The sequence below is a fragment of the Setaria italica genome, chromosome II (assembly GCF_000263155.2).
Source record: "Setaria italica strain Yugu1 chromosome II, Setaria_italica_v2.0, whole genome shotgun sequence".
Taxonomy (NCBI): Eukaryota; Viridiplantae; Streptophyta; class Magnoliopsida; order Poales; family Poaceae; genus Setaria; species Setaria italica.
Window position 1 is genome coordinate 25690242 of NC_028451.1, and position 18985 is coordinate 25709226.

The window sequence follows — 18985 nt, forward strand, 5'->3', positions numbered from 1 at the left end:
TTTATTCCGTGAGCATCACTATCTGAGTCCTGAAAGTGATCCCGGCGAGAAGCTCCTCTGGTAGCGCCAGTAACTTCGAGTGCATGGCATATCCGTATTTCGGAGTTCTAAACTAACAAATTATAGGGAAAAAATCAATCATGCAAATTCAATTTTTAATTTCCTTTCAAAATAAAAGTCAAGCTTCAAAAGGAGAATATTTACTTGATTATAAGACAACCCTGAGGGAATGTTATATGTAGATATATGTCTAGAGGAGTTTGCCCTTTTGCATTTCTTAAATTAAGGTTTACTTCCTGTTTACCGAGTACAGCAGAGAACAAACGAATACTCCCAGCCTGGACAACTAGGTGCAGTGCAGTGCTGCCCTCATTGTCTTGCATATCCAATATCCATGTTAGGGATCGATTTGTACAAGCATAAAAAACGACGCACACCTGCTTTTCCTCAGTAGCAACATGAAGGAATGTCCTTCCCTTAGTGTCACACAAGCCAGCGCTGCTGGGACACTTCTCCACAAACATGGCGATGCTCCCTTGTTCACCTAAAGAAGCAGCAACATGTATGGGGTATAATCCATCTTTGTCAGGCTGATAGAGTGCAGTGGTGTTAGCTTCAAATGTTTGCGAGCAGGCACTTCCTTTTCGACTCCCCCTTGGGAGAGCTGCGGCAAAGTGAGGAGGTGTACTCCCCTTCTCGTCTTTCAGTGTCGTAAGGCCCTTGTTCGTCCACTCCAAGACCTTTTTTTTAAGCTCTGCAAGTTATTAATGGGACCTCCATGTAAAACTAATAAACCAAAAAAATATCATATATGAAGCCAAGATGTTGCATCCAGGATGTTGTGATATCTGAATGTTTATGTTAAATGAATGAGCTAACCTTGACTAAAAAAAGATATCTACAAGTACGTTAATTAATTTAAAAATCAATAAATAGCTTACCACAAACATCATATATTTATATATTTAAAAAATGGAAAGAATTCTCGGTTTACATTGGTTCCTTAGGATTTGCGCTATTATGTTTTCTATCTACACCATGAGTTTTGAAACTTCCAATGGAAAATTGCTCTTTCTCGTTAATTATTTTAAAATAAATAAAATAGCTTACCTGAGGGGGCAGATCTGTGCCTAGGGCCACCCAGGCCGTGGCCCTAGTTGTGGCCCAATGAGGTCCATTATCCCCCCTTTAATTCTGGCCCAAAAAACAAGAAGCACAGCACAGCACGCTCGCTTACCGCTCGTCTCGTCCTTGACTCTGTTCACGAATCGCCGAGGCCAACTGGTACTACCGCCGCTGGTGCGCCGGACGCCGGGTGCAGGAGGTCCTCTGCCAATGGCCCTTGGCCCTCGCTCCTCGGCTGGTGCCCACGTGCGCCGGCCGGCTCTGCTCCTCTCCTCCTGCAGTCCCCACATGCGCCAGCCAGAAGGAGTGAAAGAGGCAAGCGCCGGCGCGCCGCCACTAACTGGGCTGAAGGAGGCGGCCAAGCAAGCTCCAATGCACCAGGCCACCAGCCTCTCGAGTCCCGATTTCCCGAGCCTTTCAGCCTCTCAGGTGTTTATCCTCAATCTTCTCCCTATTCTCTCACAATTTGTAGTTTACAGTTTCTATTCAATATATTAATTGCAATTTTGGTACTGCTATTTCAGATCTAGAGTCCCAGAGGTATTAGAGAATATTTTTGAAGATGGTGTTGGAGAAAAGGGAACTACAGCTTCGGGTTTGTTGTTATAAATGGAGTCTTTTGAGTTTGTGCTTATAGTGCATCTTATGATACAACTATTGGGCATAATTGATGATTTATCACAATGCTTGCAAAGAAAATATCAGAATATCGTTCGGGATGTAGTGCTCATTGGCATCACCTTGGAGAAAATTAATGATGTAAGGCAACATGGTTGGGGTCTTGTTTAGTTGCCCTGAATTTGGGTGTCCAAAATTACTGTTGTAGCATTGTAGCACACTGTAGCGTTTCGTTTGTATTTGTGAATTATTGTCCAAATATTGACTAATTAGGCTCAAAAGATTCGTCTCGCAAAGTACAACAAAACTGTGCAATTAGTTTTTGATTTCGTCTACATTTAGTACTCCATGCATGTAGCGCAAGTTTGATGTGACGGGGAATCTTCTTTTTGCATAGTGTCAAAATTGGGAGTTTGGGTGGAACTAAACAAGGCCTGGGATGTACTATTTGAGGAGGCAAAGAAGTTCTGTGTGATCCAGCAGACCATCACATCGTTATCCCAAGCATGGAGGACAAGTTAACAATCAAGGGTCGATCAAGGGGTCATGGAGGGCAGCAGGTAACCTACTACCATCATTTCAAAAATGAAATCTTTAATATGACCAAGTTATCGTCAAATTAAACAACCAACATTTTTGAAATCTTTAATATGACCAAGTTATCGTCAAATTAAACAACCAACATTTTTGAAAAACAACCAGTTTGCTGAAATGTCTACTCAGTTATTGGCATGCATTGCATGTCTAGATCAAAAGAATTTCTTTGCCAATTTTTTTTTTTTCGAAACACAGTCCAGACGCAGCTCACATAAATGCATGCATACTTAACCTAATGAATACACACACGCAACCCTACCTCTATGATCACCTTCAAAAGACTGAGCTATCCTTGAGATTGACGAAGTCACCACTGGTGCCTCGCTATCAACGGGCACGTCACCTTCCACTGAAAGAATAGCACCTTTTAAATCTTAGAATAAATCTAGGAAAATATGAGCACCAATGCTGAGTTGAGGACTCGAACCCTAGTAGGCATGTTCTAGCACAAGAAACCTTACTAGCTGAGAGAAACTAATTGAACTTGATGAGATTTATGATGCTGACTTCTCCCACTATGAGCTTTCTAAACTTCGGACCCAACTTGATAATTTCATTGCTGATGTGAGAGCTGGTCCTGATTTCACAAATTGTGTGGACCTTGGTGTTCTTGCTATGAAGATGATAAAAACTGATAGACACACAACCTTTGCATTGGTTTATTGCCTCATTGAGTTGCCTTTGATTTTTCCGATTGCAACCACCACAGTAGAAAAGGCATTCTCAATTATGAAAATTATCAAGACGGAGTTGCGGCATAAGATGCGGGACGAGTGGCTGAATTATGGAATGATATGTTATACTAAGTGAGAAGTATTTTCAAGCGTAAAAAAATTATCACATCTTACATCTTTTTCAAGAACTAAAGTCTCATTTGAAGAAGTTACATAAGCTCTCAAGTAGTTGTACTTGTGGTATGTTACATTCAAATTATCTAAGAAATCTTAGTTGTTTTGTTTTGTCATATTTTTTTGCATTTCCATCTTGGACATGTCCATGTCCAGGTGTTGCTGATGAGGAAATGGAAGATGTAATTGTGAATGCGCCAAATCATCACTATGTATTTATTTTTGTATGTTCCTGATGTTCTTAAACATGTATTCAAGCATCTATCTCAATTTGGACCCTTTACTGTATGCTTTTAGCCGCTAAATTTTGACCCTAGTCTTAATAAAAAAGTTAGGTCCACCACTGCTTACCACAAACGTCATATGTTTATATACTTTTTGTAGGAATCAAGGGGGGTTAAGTAAGCCCACCTGAACATTTTCATTCCATCAAAGGAGATAATACAAGATCAGACAGGATCAGGATACATAGTGATAGAAAAGATAGGGAGCCACAAAGGATTACAATCGCAACACACACATCCAATACTAAAATATATTAGAGAAAAGACACCGGTTGTAACCAAGCCATCGAGAGATGGGTACCACCGCAACACAATCCTACACACGAAGATATCCAATTTGCAAACAGACGCCAAGCACTAAGAGTAACCTGGCTTGCGACAACAGGGGTGGGCAACGGGGAGGGATGAACCCCCACCTGAACAAGCCATTGCCACAAAACCAAAGTGCCAATTAGTGCCTAACATCTGAGCTTGGTCGCAACCACCTGCAATAAGCCAAGACTGGCTTCTCAAGATGCCACACCATACAGAGACTGTCAACGCACGCTAAGGGAAGGATGCCCGGAAGGGAGATCAATGAAGTTAGCAGCCACGAACAAGCTAAGTGAAGAGCATGGGACAATGCAGGAAGAAGCAGCAGATACTTATCAAACCTTGGTTGCAGCTGCCAACGAAGAGCAAAGGCAGCACCAATGACCACACCACACTGCGAAAGCCATCAAGGAGGTAACAAAGATCCTCGTCGGTCTGTGCGGAGGTGGAGCACCTCTCCCCACGCTGAGCGTGGCGCTTTCGCTGCACAACATTCAACAATGCAGCTAGAGAGATTGGCGAAGTACCTAGGGCCTCGCTGAGGTCGTGGGAAGGTGCATAGCACCCCCGCGCACTGAACACAGCACTCTCGTTGCACGACCCTCAGCATCCAATCAGCATCGCGTAGTCACTGGAATCCACCAATCTGTCCCAGGACCGCAAGGGAGGAGCAGCACGGGCTACGCGAGATCGAAGGTTGCAGCCACGTGGCAACCAAGATCCGCGGCCAGCATGCTGCCACAACGCACCCCCGCACCGCTAGCAACTAGAGGCGGCCACTAGCCCTCCACCCGCCCGACCACAACGTCGCACGGTCACAGACAAGAGGGCAAGACCGGAAGCGGGAAAGGGATACGGCACGAAGAGGAAGAAGCAGATGGTGTCGAGCAACCAGATTGAGCCACTAGAGGCTAGATCCGGCACCTGGCCGCAGCCCCAACTGAGCCTAGGAGCAGGACGGACGCATCGGGGAGATCGACTGGAGGCTCCAAGCAGAGGAGAAGCACAGAAAAACACATGAAGAGAGAAGGGAAAGAGAAGCGTTGGGTGTGCTGCTACTGTAGCTCGAGACCCGCGGCTGCCGGAGCAGGAGGCGGCCACGGCAGCAAGGGAGGGGCTGCGCAGGGCCTTGCGAGTCGCCCACTCGCGAGCGCTTTGGAGGCCAAAGCGGTGTCCCCCCAGATGATGGTGAACTATGCTTGAGCGGGACGAAGCCAGAGAAAACTCTGGTGGAGGCTTGAAGCGATACTAACGTACAAATGTTTATATATTTAGAGAACGGAAGGAATACGATTTAGGATTTATCATACCAAGATTCAGCGTACCAGATTTGGCCAGCACATGGAGGGCAGTGTCTCCCCCCGGCGTCACTCCGATCCCTTCAGGAGCAACGACTCTGCAGAAGCGGAGCTGGTTGATCAGTAACGCTGCTACTCCGGAGTCTCCGTTGCGTCGCGTCGGCGGGCACCTCAACGACGACGACCTGCGGCGCCATAGCCAGCGACGGCTGCCGCACCGGCGCGTCCCCTAAGTTCAGGAGAACCTTGAGCTCCTCGCAGTTGCTGCTACTTGAAGCCATGAGCAGCGACGGGTGCATGGGGACTGCGTCGATCCCTCTTCGTTGGTCGACTCCATCGTCGTCGTCGGCTCAGCCCTGCTACACAAAGAATTATAGTATTAAGCTGCATGTGACCCCAAATCAAATTGGTACAAGACGGCAGTTGTGTTGTTTGTTCCAACCCCGAACTCCCCAAATCTTAGTCAACACAGCTTTTCCAAAAATCAGTACGACGCGGGAACGTGACACTGTACATAATGCAGCTAACGTGATCTTTGTTTCAGACGTTAGGCTTGCACTGATGGCTTAGCGGGAAGTTGCTGCCTGGTGGCGAGGAGAGCCGCAGCCGTAGGCTGCGAACTGGTGCCTGCACCTGCATGCTTGGTGTGAGAGAGTCGCCTTCTTTTCTTAATTTTCTTGAAAGAAGAGCTGCTTCTTCTTCTTCTTCTTTCCTTTCAGAAAAGTCATGCGCGTGAGGCATGATGGATCGAGGACAGCGTGTAAAGAATTGGAGGTGAATTTATTCTTAGGACCGGAGTTGGTCGGCCTGGGAAGCCTACGGTTTAACAAGTAGTATTAAAGCTACAAATTCAACATTTCAATTTTGTAACTATACAGATAACAAGTAGTACGTGAAAAAAATTAGTTTTTTAGGAAATATATTACAAACGGTGACATCCACACGGTCACGCATATACTTATAAGCACCTCAAAAAGATGAGTTGGTATATTTTAATATCAAGATCGACAAGGTCACCACGGACGTTTGGCTTACGCCACTTACAAAACAATAAAACCAAAAACACGAGTTGGAAACTAAATTGAATCCGGATGGGCATGTCCACCACATATAACCAACCATAACCAACTGAGCTACGTTTGGTCATATGAAAATTAATCTCTCCATCCTAAATTATAGGTCCTTTTCATTTTTTTAGATTCATAGATTTTATTATGCATTTAGATATACCCTATGTCTAGATGCATAATAATATCTGTGCATATAGAAAAGCCAAAACGACCTATAATTTGGAACAGAGGTATAATTTGGAACAGAGGAGGTGCATATTTAGAGTAGCGTGTTATGAAAAAAAAACTAGTATATATTAGTTTGAAATGTATCACAAAGTTATGTTTCACTCATCTAAAATTAAGAGCTTTGCTTCATCAAGAGGTAGTTTGAAACTCACTTCCCAATGTTTGGTGGCACATCCCCGTATTTTTCTTCAAACGGAAGATAGAGAAGACTAAGAGATGGGGGAAAAATTTCCCCTAACTAAAATTAGTCTCATGCACGAACTCCCAAATCACCTGGGACTGAAAGTGTCTTTTACACCATCTATTATTGATGTGGAGGTGACATGCAAATATTAGAGCTGGTGTCTGACTTAGTTCCAGGACTCATATTAGTTTTGAGCAATGCGGTAGAGTTAGGGGGTGTTTGGATAGCAGGTGCTAAATTTTAGCACCTGCCACATCGGATGTTGGACACTAATTAGGAGTATTAAATATAATCTAATTACAAAACTAATTGCACAACCCCTAGGCTAAATCGTGAGACGAATCTATTAAGCCTAATTAATCCATCATTAGCGAATGGTTACTGTAGCACCACATTGTCAAATCATGGACTAATTAGGCTTAATAGATTCGTCTCGCGATTTAACCTAGGGGTTGTGCAATTAGTTTTGTAATTAGGCTATGTTTAATACTCCTAATCAGTGTCTAAACATCCGATGTGACATGTGCTAAAATTTAGCACATGCCTCCCAAACACCCCCTTAGACTGGTTGAAGACAACTCTTATATACTCCTCCATCCCGGTCGTTTTAACTTTTCTAGATTTATAGATATTATTATACATCTAAACATAGAATATATCTAAATGTATAACAAAATCTGAGCTTATCTAAAGAAGCCAAAACAACCTATAATTTGGGATGGAAGGAGTATCTACTATTAGATTGACTTTATGATGATATGGTAAATATGAGCTAGCAGCATATGGAGACACCCGGCTGCGACGGTCCTTAAAAAGCTTATCTATGCCAAGCTTTTTTTTTCTTTTGTTCTTTTTTCACAGGACTCCAAATCTCACGTCATAATAGGAACTGAATTTCACGAATTACCTACTGAGAGGTATAAATAATAATTTAAATGTGAAACTGCATTTTTCCTGCACGTTTGATCGCATACGCTTAACACGGCGATAAAGCATCAGTACAAAGAGTGTACACCAACAAGCTTTAACCACAACACCATGAGTATAAACAAAAGCAAAAGCCCGTCAGAAAGTAAGAACACCCCCTACCAAGTGATTTTTACAGCCAGGCCTTAAGAAACTAGCTATCCAGTTAACAAAAAACAGACCACAGAACGAGAAGATTGATACGAAGGAAGCAGTCTACAGCTCTACAATAGATCTACCTGTGTATATGGAAGCAGCTCCCACAGAGCTTCTCATGCAGACAAATCTCAGTCGGAAGTCAGGGTATTCAAGACAGCTCCACTCCAGAACTGGGATCTCACGAACTCCTTCCAGACTCCACGTCGTTGAGAGTGTCTCTTAGGGTGATTCCGCCCTGGCCAGGAATATTGACTGTTTCGATCTCGGTTGGTCTCGCACTGTAGGAGTTTGCATTTCTGCTGTTGCGTTCTTCAGCTAGCTGCACCATGTATGCATGAGGCCAGAAAGCTGCAAAGGAGAAGCACAGCACTTTGTGACATCCTGAACAAATCTGAATCACAATACTAGGTGCTAAAACAAGGAAAAGGAGGTACCATCAGCATCAAAAGGATATGGGAAAAATTGCAGATAACAAAACGAAGCAACTGTAAGGCCTGCAAACGAAAATGACCATGATAAGAAAAAATAATTGTTTCTGTATCTTCAGGAAAATGACCACAATATAGAAAATCTATGTATATCTAAAAATTATTAAAATTTACAAACCTATAATAGCGCCAGCAAAAACATCTTGCCAGTGATGCCAGTAGTCATCCACTCGAGAAACAGCCACAAGTGAAGCAGTAAGAAGAGGCAGAAACACTATGCATAGCTTTGCAACATGTCCTTTGCGATCAAAAGCAGTGATTTTCCCAGCTAGGTACCATGCAAGGAAGCCAAGGCCAGCAAAAGACCCTGAAATAGGCAATGAGAACACAAATTTCAGATGATACAACCATGACACTGTAAAAAGAATATCATGAGATCTTAACTTGGCACATAAACAAAGATGGACCTATGTTTCAGTAATAATTTAGATTGGTATTGAGAATATTACAACAGTTAAAATAATTAAGTGAAAAGAGAGTAACTGGTACATCTGCTCTGCTCATCATGCATTTATGCGCAAAGTCAAACAACACAAATTCACTACATGCAACTCAAGGTACCTCAAACTTACTACAGTTTTCATAGATGCTTGCTCTCTCAAAAAAATGTGTATAAAGTGTTTGAATCACTTTTTCACCATTTTTTTCTTAGCTTCATTAGTATCTCATATAAGGTTCAGAACTTTCAGCACCTAAAAGACAGTATGCATTCAATGAAATTCAGAGTGAAGGCTGAAACTCAGGGTCACTAGAAAGTGAAGAAAAAAAATCAGCAAGGCGTTTCAAATCCAGACAGTTTCGAGTTCTCTCAGCAATCACCCATGTAACAGTGTACGTAGCATTAAATTTTTCCATAACATGTCAAGCAAGACGCAAGAGAAATCCATTGTTTGAAGCTACTAGAGGTCACAGGCTTGCAGCAGTGCGCCAGTGCCTATTATCCCGACAGATAGTCCCATTGACTGCACCAACCACATGTGTGCCACTCTCTGCCCCCCTATCACCATTACAGATCGCGCAAACCCCATTGACAATACCCACATGTTCAAGCTTCTCTGTGTTGCCACAAAAACAGCCACTTGTCTCTTATGATTAGAACTGGCATGGCCAAGGCATACGACACCACCAGAGGTAGACCCATTTTCTTCCAAAAAAACATCCAAGTGCTGAAAGAAATTTTTTTTTTCAAGTACGGCTTCTCAATGGCATTTAGACACATCATGGGATGAAGGTAAACCAATTTAGGTGTACTGTATGTGCACAAGTGGCAGTTAACTTTCAAAACCATATAAGATTTCCCACTGTAAGATAGCAATACATAGAGTTGGGCAAAAGGTGCATGTAAGGGACCAATATTAGAAAGGAGAACATATGTCACAGGATATTTGAGTATTTATATGGTTATGTCATCACTTACATGAACTGTGTCCACTTGGGAAGCTTTTGTGACCTTCCTTGATTACACTCTTCTCTCCATGGCATATAACACCAGTAGTAATGTTATCATAAACCTGAAAAGATTAATGTAACTGGCCCCAGATTCCATGGAACTTTTGAACATTATGCAGATCATAGTAATGTTAGTTTTTTAGTTCTATCTTACATCGTTTCCATCAGGAAAACAGCGCCAGAAAAAATCTGGACGTGGGCGGCCAACACCATCCTTAATTGCATCAGTAATCACTGCAGTTATAAGCACCGAGTATAGAATCCCTACAAAAGTTCCGTTTTTCAGATCTGTTTACCTTGTACTATATCAATGTATTGATGGGATCATAAATATGTTATAAGTACCCAGTATGCCATGGTGCAAATCATAAAAATTCTTCTTTTTGAAGTAAATTCCAAAAAATATGGCCCAAGGTAGTATAATTCCAAATATCTGCAAATCAGAAAAACAGTTAAGAAACAGACAGGAACTTTTGAATAGATGTAACAAGATCAAAACATACTTAAAGATTAGGACACCAAGACATACTGGAACAGCCCAAAAGGGCACTGTATTGCCCTTCAAAGGATATCTCAAGTCAGTCATCATGTCTTTCCCAACAAAACGGTGAAAAGGTTCAATTATATTCAACAGTCCGTCTATGACAGCAAGGAGCAGAAGTATTATCCAGTCATACATGTGCAATCTTGCCAGTATCATTCCATGGGATCTCATAGTACACCCTAACTGGTCTGCCATTGTGTCCTATAAAACCAAAGAGAGCAAGACAACAAACCAGTGAGTAAAGTTACAATAACTGCTAAATCAGAGGTTAAATTGTCAACACAATTCAGTTTTCAAGACCCTTTTACAGCACTGGAAGACCTATACTTGCAATAGTCCCACAGACCATTTAACTGACTTTTTTACAGGGCGCAAAGATTGTTCTCAAGACCCTTCGGCGTATAGCATGGACAGTAATATTAACAATTTAAAATCTCCTGTGAGTTATAGCCGTAGTGTGATCATACTAAACCACCATAAGTAACAATATATTTTACTAGGCATTTTAAGTGAATATAGTTAAAAGTTCATATTTTGTAAATTAAAAAAGTATAAAGTTTGGGGGCAAAGGAAAAAACTAAATGAAAACCTTTCATCATGTATTTAATGAAACTTTTAAGTTTAAACACATGCCAGAAGCCCAGGAAAATATTGGATATACAGGAACAAAAACTGGCGTGTGAACTTTTAATGATATGTCAGAGAAACCACCCGAAAGAGTATCAGATTGTACCAATTTCATCAGTCAAGCAAAACATGCTAGTTGTATGTTAGTTACAACTTACAAGTCACTGTACACAGAGCTAAGCAGGATGACCTTACCAGATTATATTTGCCGTGCCAGGAAAAGATAATATGTTCAGAAGACATTAAACAAATAGGAGCGGTAGAAAGCTCTAAAACATTTGATAGTTTCTGATAATCATCAGAAATTGAATTTATGGGACCTAACATAATTTTGAAAACAATTAAAAACAAAAGCACTTAACATGTATTGCAGTTAAACAGTAGCAAAACAGTTTTGTTGGACTACCATATGAGATGTTAGTTGAGTGTCACAGAATCTTGGTGATCCAATTGGGAAACTAAAAAACGGTTTGATCATTCTGGTCCAAGAATAAGGGTGCAACATCACCAGACCAGACAACTGAGACAATTTTCAAGTTTCCAAGCAACTCATGAGGGACCAAACAACCCAATTGCAATTGCTGGCACATCTGGACACATAAATATCATCAAATAATATATATACCTACAGATCAGTTCCGTGCAGATATTCAAAGACCATTATTTTCCTAATCAATAAGAAGACCATAAATATCATCAAATAAGATCTCATATTCAGAAAAAAAAATGTTTCAAAAGAACTTCAAGAAATATACATCATTCAGCTATACGAAACTAAAAAAATCAGGAATACCACCAGTAGCTTGCTGGCGCTAGAAATTCAAAAAGAGAAGCATGTGTAACTTTTTTGGCAGAGGCTATAAAAGACAGAAAAGAGAACCTCAAATAATCTAGCAATCTGTATACATACAATACTGGAAAGATTGAAATGCTAAAAGTTGAACTGAACTAAAACAACTAAAATCTCACTTGAATGAATGAACAGCAAGCCAGAAATTTAGGATAGGCATCTAACTTCATGAATCTTAGCAAACCAACACAAATAAGAAATCGAATCAGAATTTTCCTATACCTCAGAGCATGAAAGATAATGCAGGTGGTTAACAGAACTCTAAAAACTTCAAGAAAACCAACAGGCCAAGTTGTAGAACAACAATGGACACCACAAATTCATACTACTACAACCAAAGTGGGCAAAGCTTATTGCAGCTGAGTCGACTACAGATCTTGAAAAATAATCATATAAACCATGCTTCCTGTTTGATCAATTAAGTCAACTAGATTAACTTGTACCAATTTGGCAAACAACAGTTGACACAGCCAAATGGTTTGACAAACATAAATCCACACCAATTGGCAGCAGCACACCACTATGACACTTTCAAGAATCAAGACTGTTATATTTAGTATTGGTTGACACCAGCTATGAATGTATGACTCCGAAATAAAAGATATGTCTGTTTATTCTGACCAAACCAGCTTCAAACCAAGAGGGCAAACCTCATAGCAACTGATTCAACTATAGATTGTTATAAACTACATACCGATTCTTCTCATTTGATGCACTAAGTCAACTAGGTTAACTTCAAATAAGCTGGTGGCCAACAATTAACACAGGGAAATGGTTTGACGACACTGAAACGGGGAAATAAAAGATGTCTGTTTATTCTAACCGTACCAGCTTCAGACCAAGAGCGCAAACCTCACAGCAACTGATTTGACTATAGGTCGTTATAAACTAAATACTGATTCATCTCATTTGATGCACTAAGTCAACTAGGTTAACTTCAAATAAGCTGGTGGCCAACAATTAACACAGGGAAATGGTTTGACGACACTGAAACAAAAGCCAATTGGCAGCAGCACAAGGCTGATGACACCTTCAAGGTTGCTTAGCTGTTACCTGCAGACACCAGCTATCTACTGCCACCAAAACAAGGATATTTCTAGAGTATTTTGATTAAACCCGATTGCTCTTTCTAAAGAAAGGAGGCAGCAGATAAGATTACCTCAAATTTCCCTTTGGTGGGGGGAAGGGCTCCCTCAAAAAATTATTGGCTTCGGCTTATAGTATTTGCCCAATACTCATGTTCTTTTGGAACAATTACTATCCAACCTAGGAATGGGACTGGTGACATCAAAGTCAAACTAGATACAATTGGCTCGAATTATCTAAGCGTGCCTGTATTATTTATTTCACACCATGACAAAACTAGAAAATATATAGAGCTGAAGGGCCCACGCCATCCACTTGGAAAGTGCATCGACATCCACTAGAAAAAGAATATCAGCAAAAGATCAGGAACTTATTTCCAGTAGTAATTTGCTAACATAGCAATAAAAAGCTGAGCTCTCCGTCAAAGAAACAACCAAATCCCTCTAATAATCTGAAACGAGCCATGTCCCCTAAACTGGAGTACCCAAGAACTCGCGACGAGGGTCCAAGAAAGCACAGCAGGGAGCCAATAACATGTCTCAAAGGCCGGAATTGCCGAGAACGATGTCTTCACATAATAACTCTCAGAAGAAGGGGGGAAAGAAACTGCGGTTTAGCTTCCGCAGAGCCGGGGAAAGAGAGAAAAAGGAATCAAGAACTCACGGTGCGGCGGGAGACTAGCGGCTCGTCGATGTCGCCGCAGATCGGCGCCTCCCCGCGTCCTACCAGAATGCGCGCACACCAGCTCAGCACAGAGAGAGAGGGACATAAACGAAAAAGAGACGAGGAAAAGCAATAAATAAAGAACGCGTAAGAAAGGAACAACTAGTAGGTAATCCAGTCTACAGCTACTCTTACTCAGGTCAAATCAAGAACGGGCACCTGGAATTTTGGTATGTATATACCGCCCCGCGGCGTCGAGGGTAGCCTACCCGCCGTCTTGGTCGCGGCTACCAACTGCCGCCGCCGCCACCGCTAGCTAATGCTGCTGATGCGCGGGTGTGGATTCGGTTGGGGGTTGGAGACATCCGGTGGTGGAGTGGAGGGGCCGGGCGTGGGGAACGGCGACGAAAGGGAAAGAAGGCAAAGCAGCGGGAGGAAGTTGCCGACGATGGCCGGTGGTTGCGTTTGCGTGCGTCGCGGAGGAGGGATGTGCTGGGCGAGGGGTTGACTGGTTGGGGTTTTCTTTGGGTAGATCCATCATCCATCTGGAAGTTGGTGGTCCTCAACGGATTTGAATTCGAATTCAATTTCGTTTGAATCGGCGTCGTGCCGTGCCTGCCAGTCAAGAATAATCATGCGTGCCGGCTGGTGAACGTGCGCCACATGTGTGGGAATACCCTTTGCAATGCTACACTCTATGTCTTGTTTAAAAACAATAAGCAAAGTTGATGAGAGATTAGGGCCCTCTTTGGGATGTAGAATTTCAAAAACAGGATTGTAATGCACATGGAATTGAAATTCTACATGGATCTAAAACATAGGATAGATATAAAACGCGTGTGGATGAGGCATGGGAAAAATATAGGAATCCTAAGACACAAAGAAAAGAAAACATGAGGTTGGACCTCATACTTATTTTCCTCCAAAATTGCTATGGAAAAGCACATTTTATAGGAATTTCAAAGGAACTAGTAGGATTCAATCCTTTGTTCCAAAAGCTTTCATAGGACAATCCTTTGTTCCAAAGGCTTTCATAGGAAAAATTTGTATAGGAATTGAATCCTCTATATTTCCTCTACTTTTCCTCCATTCCAAAGGGACCTTTAGTGGTATATCAAACCAACCACCATGGTCACATGCTAGTCATGACAAGATGAACTTGGGTGGCTTAGCATGTGTTTGATTCCAAGAAAAGTTGTATGGATCGATTAAGAGCGTGTTTGGTAGCGCTCCCCCTGCTCCACGCGAGAATCAGCAAAGCGCTACCAAATGGTGTCGCCGCCGACTGATTCCCCCCCAGAATCAAGTTGAATCGATTCGGGCGCTTCCGCATGGAGAACCTGCTCCCCCCGATTCTCTTCTGCTTCGTCTGTCTCGCCCGCCTGCTCGCTCGCCTACCGATCGCTGTATACCGCTCTTCCCCGACCGCCAGTCGGAGCTTGGCCGAGAGCCGATTTGCGGCCATCAGAGCATGGCTAGAGATTGATCCATGGCAACCGGAGGACGGTAGGTCGATTCGTCTGCTGGACCTCGATTCGCAGCCACTAGAGCGGTGTCCTGGATGAGCGGCTAAGCGTCGTCATCATGTGGAGCTGGAGCTTTAGTTGGAGCGCCACCAAACGGTGTTTTTGTTGAGCGAGAGCAGCAAGAGCGGGAGCAGAGCAGAGCCAAGCTAGTTCAGAGCGCTGCCAAACGTAGCCTACATAGCGCTAAGAACAAAACATGAAATGATGTTCAAAAAAACAATAAACTAAATTGAGTTTATGACTAAAATTCTGTTTGAATTCACCCTAACTAAATTTTAGTTAGCTAATAGTTTAATAGCTTAAACTTTTATTTAGCTAGCTAAAGACTATCCATTTTAAATTTTAGCTGTGATGTTTGGATCCACCAGCAAATTGAAATCGGTTGGACTAGTCTACCGTTTACCCACCCTTCACTAATTGTGGATGGATAATGTTGTGGTAGTGGGAAATTCCTGTTTAGGGGTATTTTGATCTTTTAGCTCGTTTAGTTGGGTTCAACTACCTAGAGGGATAGTGCACATTTTGGCCTACAACTAAAGTTTAGCTGGATTTAGTTGTCTCATTTGGACCTCTAAAGTTTATACTACAAGAAATCTTCCAACCAAGGACAAACTAAAAAGTGTCATAAAAGTGTTTTTAATCATAAACCGTAATTTATGACGAGAGAGTGACGAAAACCCTTCGTCATTAGTTGAGCGTCATAAACCGCGACTAGTGACGTTCCTTATTTCGGTGCATCACTAAGATAATGACGAATGAAAATTCATCCCACAAGTCGTCATAAACTGGCATGCCACGTCGGACCACAGTCTGATGTGGCATGATGATTGTGACAAATTGTTTCGTCATAGATTGAATTAGGCCCAGTTCTTGTTGGACCGAGCCTAATAATTGCTATCATCATAGATTGATTTAGGCCCAATTCTTATTAGATCGAACCCAATAATTGCTGACATCATAACTTGGTTTAGGCCCAATTCTTGTTGGATCAAGGGCAACATATGCTAAAGTCATAACTTTGTTTAGGCTCAATTCTTAATAGATTTAGTCGAACATTTACTGGCATCATACCTTTGTTTAGACCCATGAAATAATGGGCCGAGGGAGCGAGCCCATGAAATTTTAGGTCCAGTTATTTTCGGGTGTAGCCCAAGTAGCCCTTAATTAAAATATAATCTAATTTAATATTACATACAAATCAATTCGGTAATTGACAACACAAATAATCTTTCCATACTACACATACAAATAAATATTTCTCGTCACACTTCACACATTATTATTTATGACCAAAGAACAAGCACAAGCATATTGTCCCTAAGAAATCACAAACCACTACACATGATATCTCTCTGACAAGAACAAAGCTGCCTAGAAACACATTGAGCACAAACCACAATACTCACAAACCAGCACAAGCAGCTAGGAGGATGCCTAAAAAACACATTGACCTTACCATATGAAGTTTAGCAGTTGACGAAGGAGGTACTCAGTTTCTCTTACTACTTTCTTCAAACTCTCAATCTACTCAGACTGCATTTTAATTGCTGCATCTAAAACTTATGTCTTTATCTTCAAGTCACTCAACAATTGCTACTGTTCAACTTCTTGTCTTAGTTATGTAGCTTCTTGTAGCCCTCCTAAAGAAACTTCAAATCTTGAGCTTGTAGCTGAGGCTGGCTGCACGGCCACATAATCAGGCCACATAATCAAGAAAGGGACTTGACTGCAAATCATGAGGACCAGAATTTGGTACTATAACCTCAAGGATTGTTTTCAATATTTCAGCCTACAAATGAAAGGAGCAGAACTCAAACTTCAATCTTAAGCAAAGCAACTGAATAAAGTACAAAATATAGGAGTAGGATAATCACTTGTTTAGTTACATACCATGACATGTGATTGAATTTTAGCAATGTAGGAACGTGGTACTAGGCCCTACATAATAAGCATTTGGTCAGTTGTCTTAAATATAAGGAATAGAATATACCATGACCATAAAAATGCTAATGCCGACCTTGCAGATAGATCTAGAGCAGCCAATGTAAGAGAAGGATCTCAAATTTAACACAATACACCGAGAAATTACTTTTCACTAAAGAAATACTCCAGCAGCATGGGGTCGTGGCCACATCTAGGCGTAACTAGGCTCCGCTCCAGACAGAAATAAACTTGAGTATAGTGCTCTCCGGTGAAGCAGATGTAGATCTACAAAATTGGAGGGTACTATAGAGAAAAGAAATAAGATTCTCACTAGTGGAGCTCGAAGATGCAGTGGTGCATGGTTGGACGGGGTAGCCGGTGCTTGCGCGACATCCTCGCTCAACTGCTCAGCTGTGCAAGCATGCGCGCAGCCGCTGCAAGGACGCTGAGATGTACCTCCAAGAGTGCCGCCGACCATGCCGCACCTTAATGCCCGCCGCCCGTGGAGCTTGCCGTCACCGCTAAGGTACCTCCCGGCTGTTGAGGTTAGCCGCCACTGCAGATCTAGTTGGACAGTACATACAAGGCAGGAGTTTGGAGGGGCACTGCGGTAGCCATGTTTTTATTTTTTGGGGTGAGGCAAGAGAATACAGAATTTGAAGATCCCGCTTTCAAGTTCCTCGGTGCGAAATAAAAATTTGGTAAGCTGCACTTTATGCTGCGGGGTCACTGATAAGATTGTGCGCTCTTATCGAACCCATTTGTCAGCGAAGCTAGGTGCGTTTCATCTTGCATACAACATAGGCGCGAGACGAATATCTAGAAGAGGCCCACGCTTCAGTGAACCTGGGTGAAGGGGAACTACTGCTTTCTCCAACTATAATGCCTACGAGTCTATTTTTTTAACTCATGTGGATGTCAGAATTTTCCTTCTTTTTATCATGATCAAAGCGCACTCGTGTAGCCGCCGAATATTTTGCATTCTTACCCGTGAATGAAATTTTGCATATTCTGCCCTATACTTATGGCAGGACCTGATCAGTGTAGGCCTGTGTATTCTAAGCATCCCATGTATTTTCATGGCTACTGTAATCCCGTGAGGCGTGAGCTGGGAGAAGGTGCATTGTGTTGTTGATCGGTAATGGTGCTTCAATAAATAGGCGTACCACCAAGCTCTTTGCTCATCAGCTCTTTATCTTACACGCATTGTTTAGTGGTTGTTCTTGGCAACCTACTTGGTTCTGCGCCCTGCGAGAGGTGAGCTCATAGCTTTCGCATCTTCTTTATAGGTTACCACCATTGCTTGTGGTCATTGCTTATCATTTTTAGTTCTGTTGGTAAGTGTCTGTAGGAGGATGGCTGGTCAAGCGAATGGAGCAGGCAACTTTGATGTTGTGCCACCTCCGCAACAGCCAGGCTTTGTTGATCCATATGATCTGTACGATATGGAAGAAGCGGACGAGGATGAAATAGAGGAGCTGAAGAAATATGAGTTCGCTTTGCTGCAGGACCTCGGTTACACTCGTGTGCTTCTCAATGGTTGCTTTGTGTGCCCTTACTGCTTTCTTGCCCACCGGACGTGCATATTCGTAACATCTTGTAGCATGCTTCTGGCATTGGTCACTCAGGTTGTGTCACCCTGGACTCGAGGGTAGGCATCGTGCATTGGAGGACTATCTCTGCGACGACCCTCGTTTTGCTGCATTCCGTGCTGTCGCAAGTATGCTGAAATAAGCTTATGCCATATCCATCTCCATGACTGTGTCCGCTGTCTCTTTGTTGTCCTGTCCGTGTCCGATGCGTTACATCTGCGTGTTGTGATACTTTCGTGTAACAGAGATGACTTTATTTGTATCATCTGGATCAGTAGTTTTAGCCTGTCGGTGCCTAGTGATTGTGCACCAGTTTAGTATTTAAAATTTGTATGGTTTCATTGTTGTGTGTGCGCACCTATGCCACTGTACGAGTGTGGATCTATGGGATGTATCATGTATGTGTACTCAAGAATGCGATCTAATAAGAACGGTCATGGTTTGTTCATTACTATTTCAGAACAGAGGAACTTACATTATGTATCTTCTTATATAAGCTGATAGTCCTCTATACTCTACTCCCTATTTAAGGCACAAAAGAAATCCCC

The 18985-nt window shown here is 42.3% G+C and overlaps 2 protein-coding genes across 3 annotated transcripts; both read right to left on the reverse strand.

The window, feature by feature from the left end:
• Positions 1-200: 200 nt before the first annotated feature.
• Positions 201-5721, reverse strand: LOC111256382 (protein ACCELERATED CELL DEATH 6-like). Its single transcript, XM_022824298.1, has 3 exons — positions 5629-5721; positions 5095-5311; positions 201-754 (listed from the first exon to the last, which is right to left on the reverse strand). Exons 1-3 carry the CDS (start codon positions 5719-5721, stop codon positions 201-203), a joined length of 864 nt encoding a protein of 287 aa, XP_022680033.1.
• Positions 5722-7488: 1767 nt separating this feature from the next.
• LOC101766426 (lipid phosphate phosphatase 2) lies at positions 7489-13913 on the reverse strand. Of its 2 annotated transcripts, XM_004956476.4 has the most exons (9): positions 13616-13913; positions 13397-13455; positions 10156-10371; positions 9972-10059; positions 9781-9890; positions 9595-9688; positions 8296-8484; positions 8124-8183; positions 7489-8037 (listed from the first exon to the last, which is right to left on the reverse strand). In XM_004956476.4, the coding sequence occupies exons 3-9, from the start codon at positions 10363-10365 to the stop codon at positions 7868-7870; spliced, it is 921 nt and encodes a 306-aa protein (XP_004956533.1). In that variant the 5' UTR covers positions 10366-10371; positions 13397-13455; positions 13616-13913; the 3' UTR covers positions 7489-7867. The 2 variants fall into 2 exon arrangements, with proteins under 2 accessions (XP_004956533.1, XP_022680185.1); XM_022824450.1 differs by lacking the exons at positions 13397-13455; positions 13616-13913 and adding an exon at positions 12807-13344.
• Positions 13914-18985: the final 5072 nt, after the last annotated feature.

Bases quoted from the DNA above. Each gene is read 5' to 3' on its own strand.
- LOC111256382 (XM_022824298.1), bottom strand. From the start codon at position 5,721: ATGCAGGTGCAGGCACCAGTTCGCAGCCTACGGCTGCGGCTCTCCTCG. The intron at 5,312-5,628 runs GTCTGAAACAAA...TCCTGAACTTAG, and splicing joins GCCATCAGTGCAAGCCTAAC to GGGACGCGCCGGTGCGGCAG. The intron at 755-5,094 runs GTATGATAAATC...AATAACTTGCAG, and splicing joins ATCTGGTACGCTGAATCTTG to AGCTTAAAAAAAAGGTCTTG.
- LOC101766426 (XM_004956476.4), bottom strand. From the start codon at position 10,365: ATGGCAGACCAGTTAGGGTGTACTATGAGATCCCATGGAATGATACTG. The intron at 10,060-10,155 runs GTATGTCTTGGT...TCTGATTTGCAG, and splicing joins TGCCCTTTTGGGCTGTTCCA to ATATTTGGAATTATACTACC. The intron at 9,689-9,780 runs GTAAGATAGAAC...TAATCTTTTCAG, and splicing joins GTTTTCCTGATGGAAACGAT to GTTTATGATAACATTACTAC.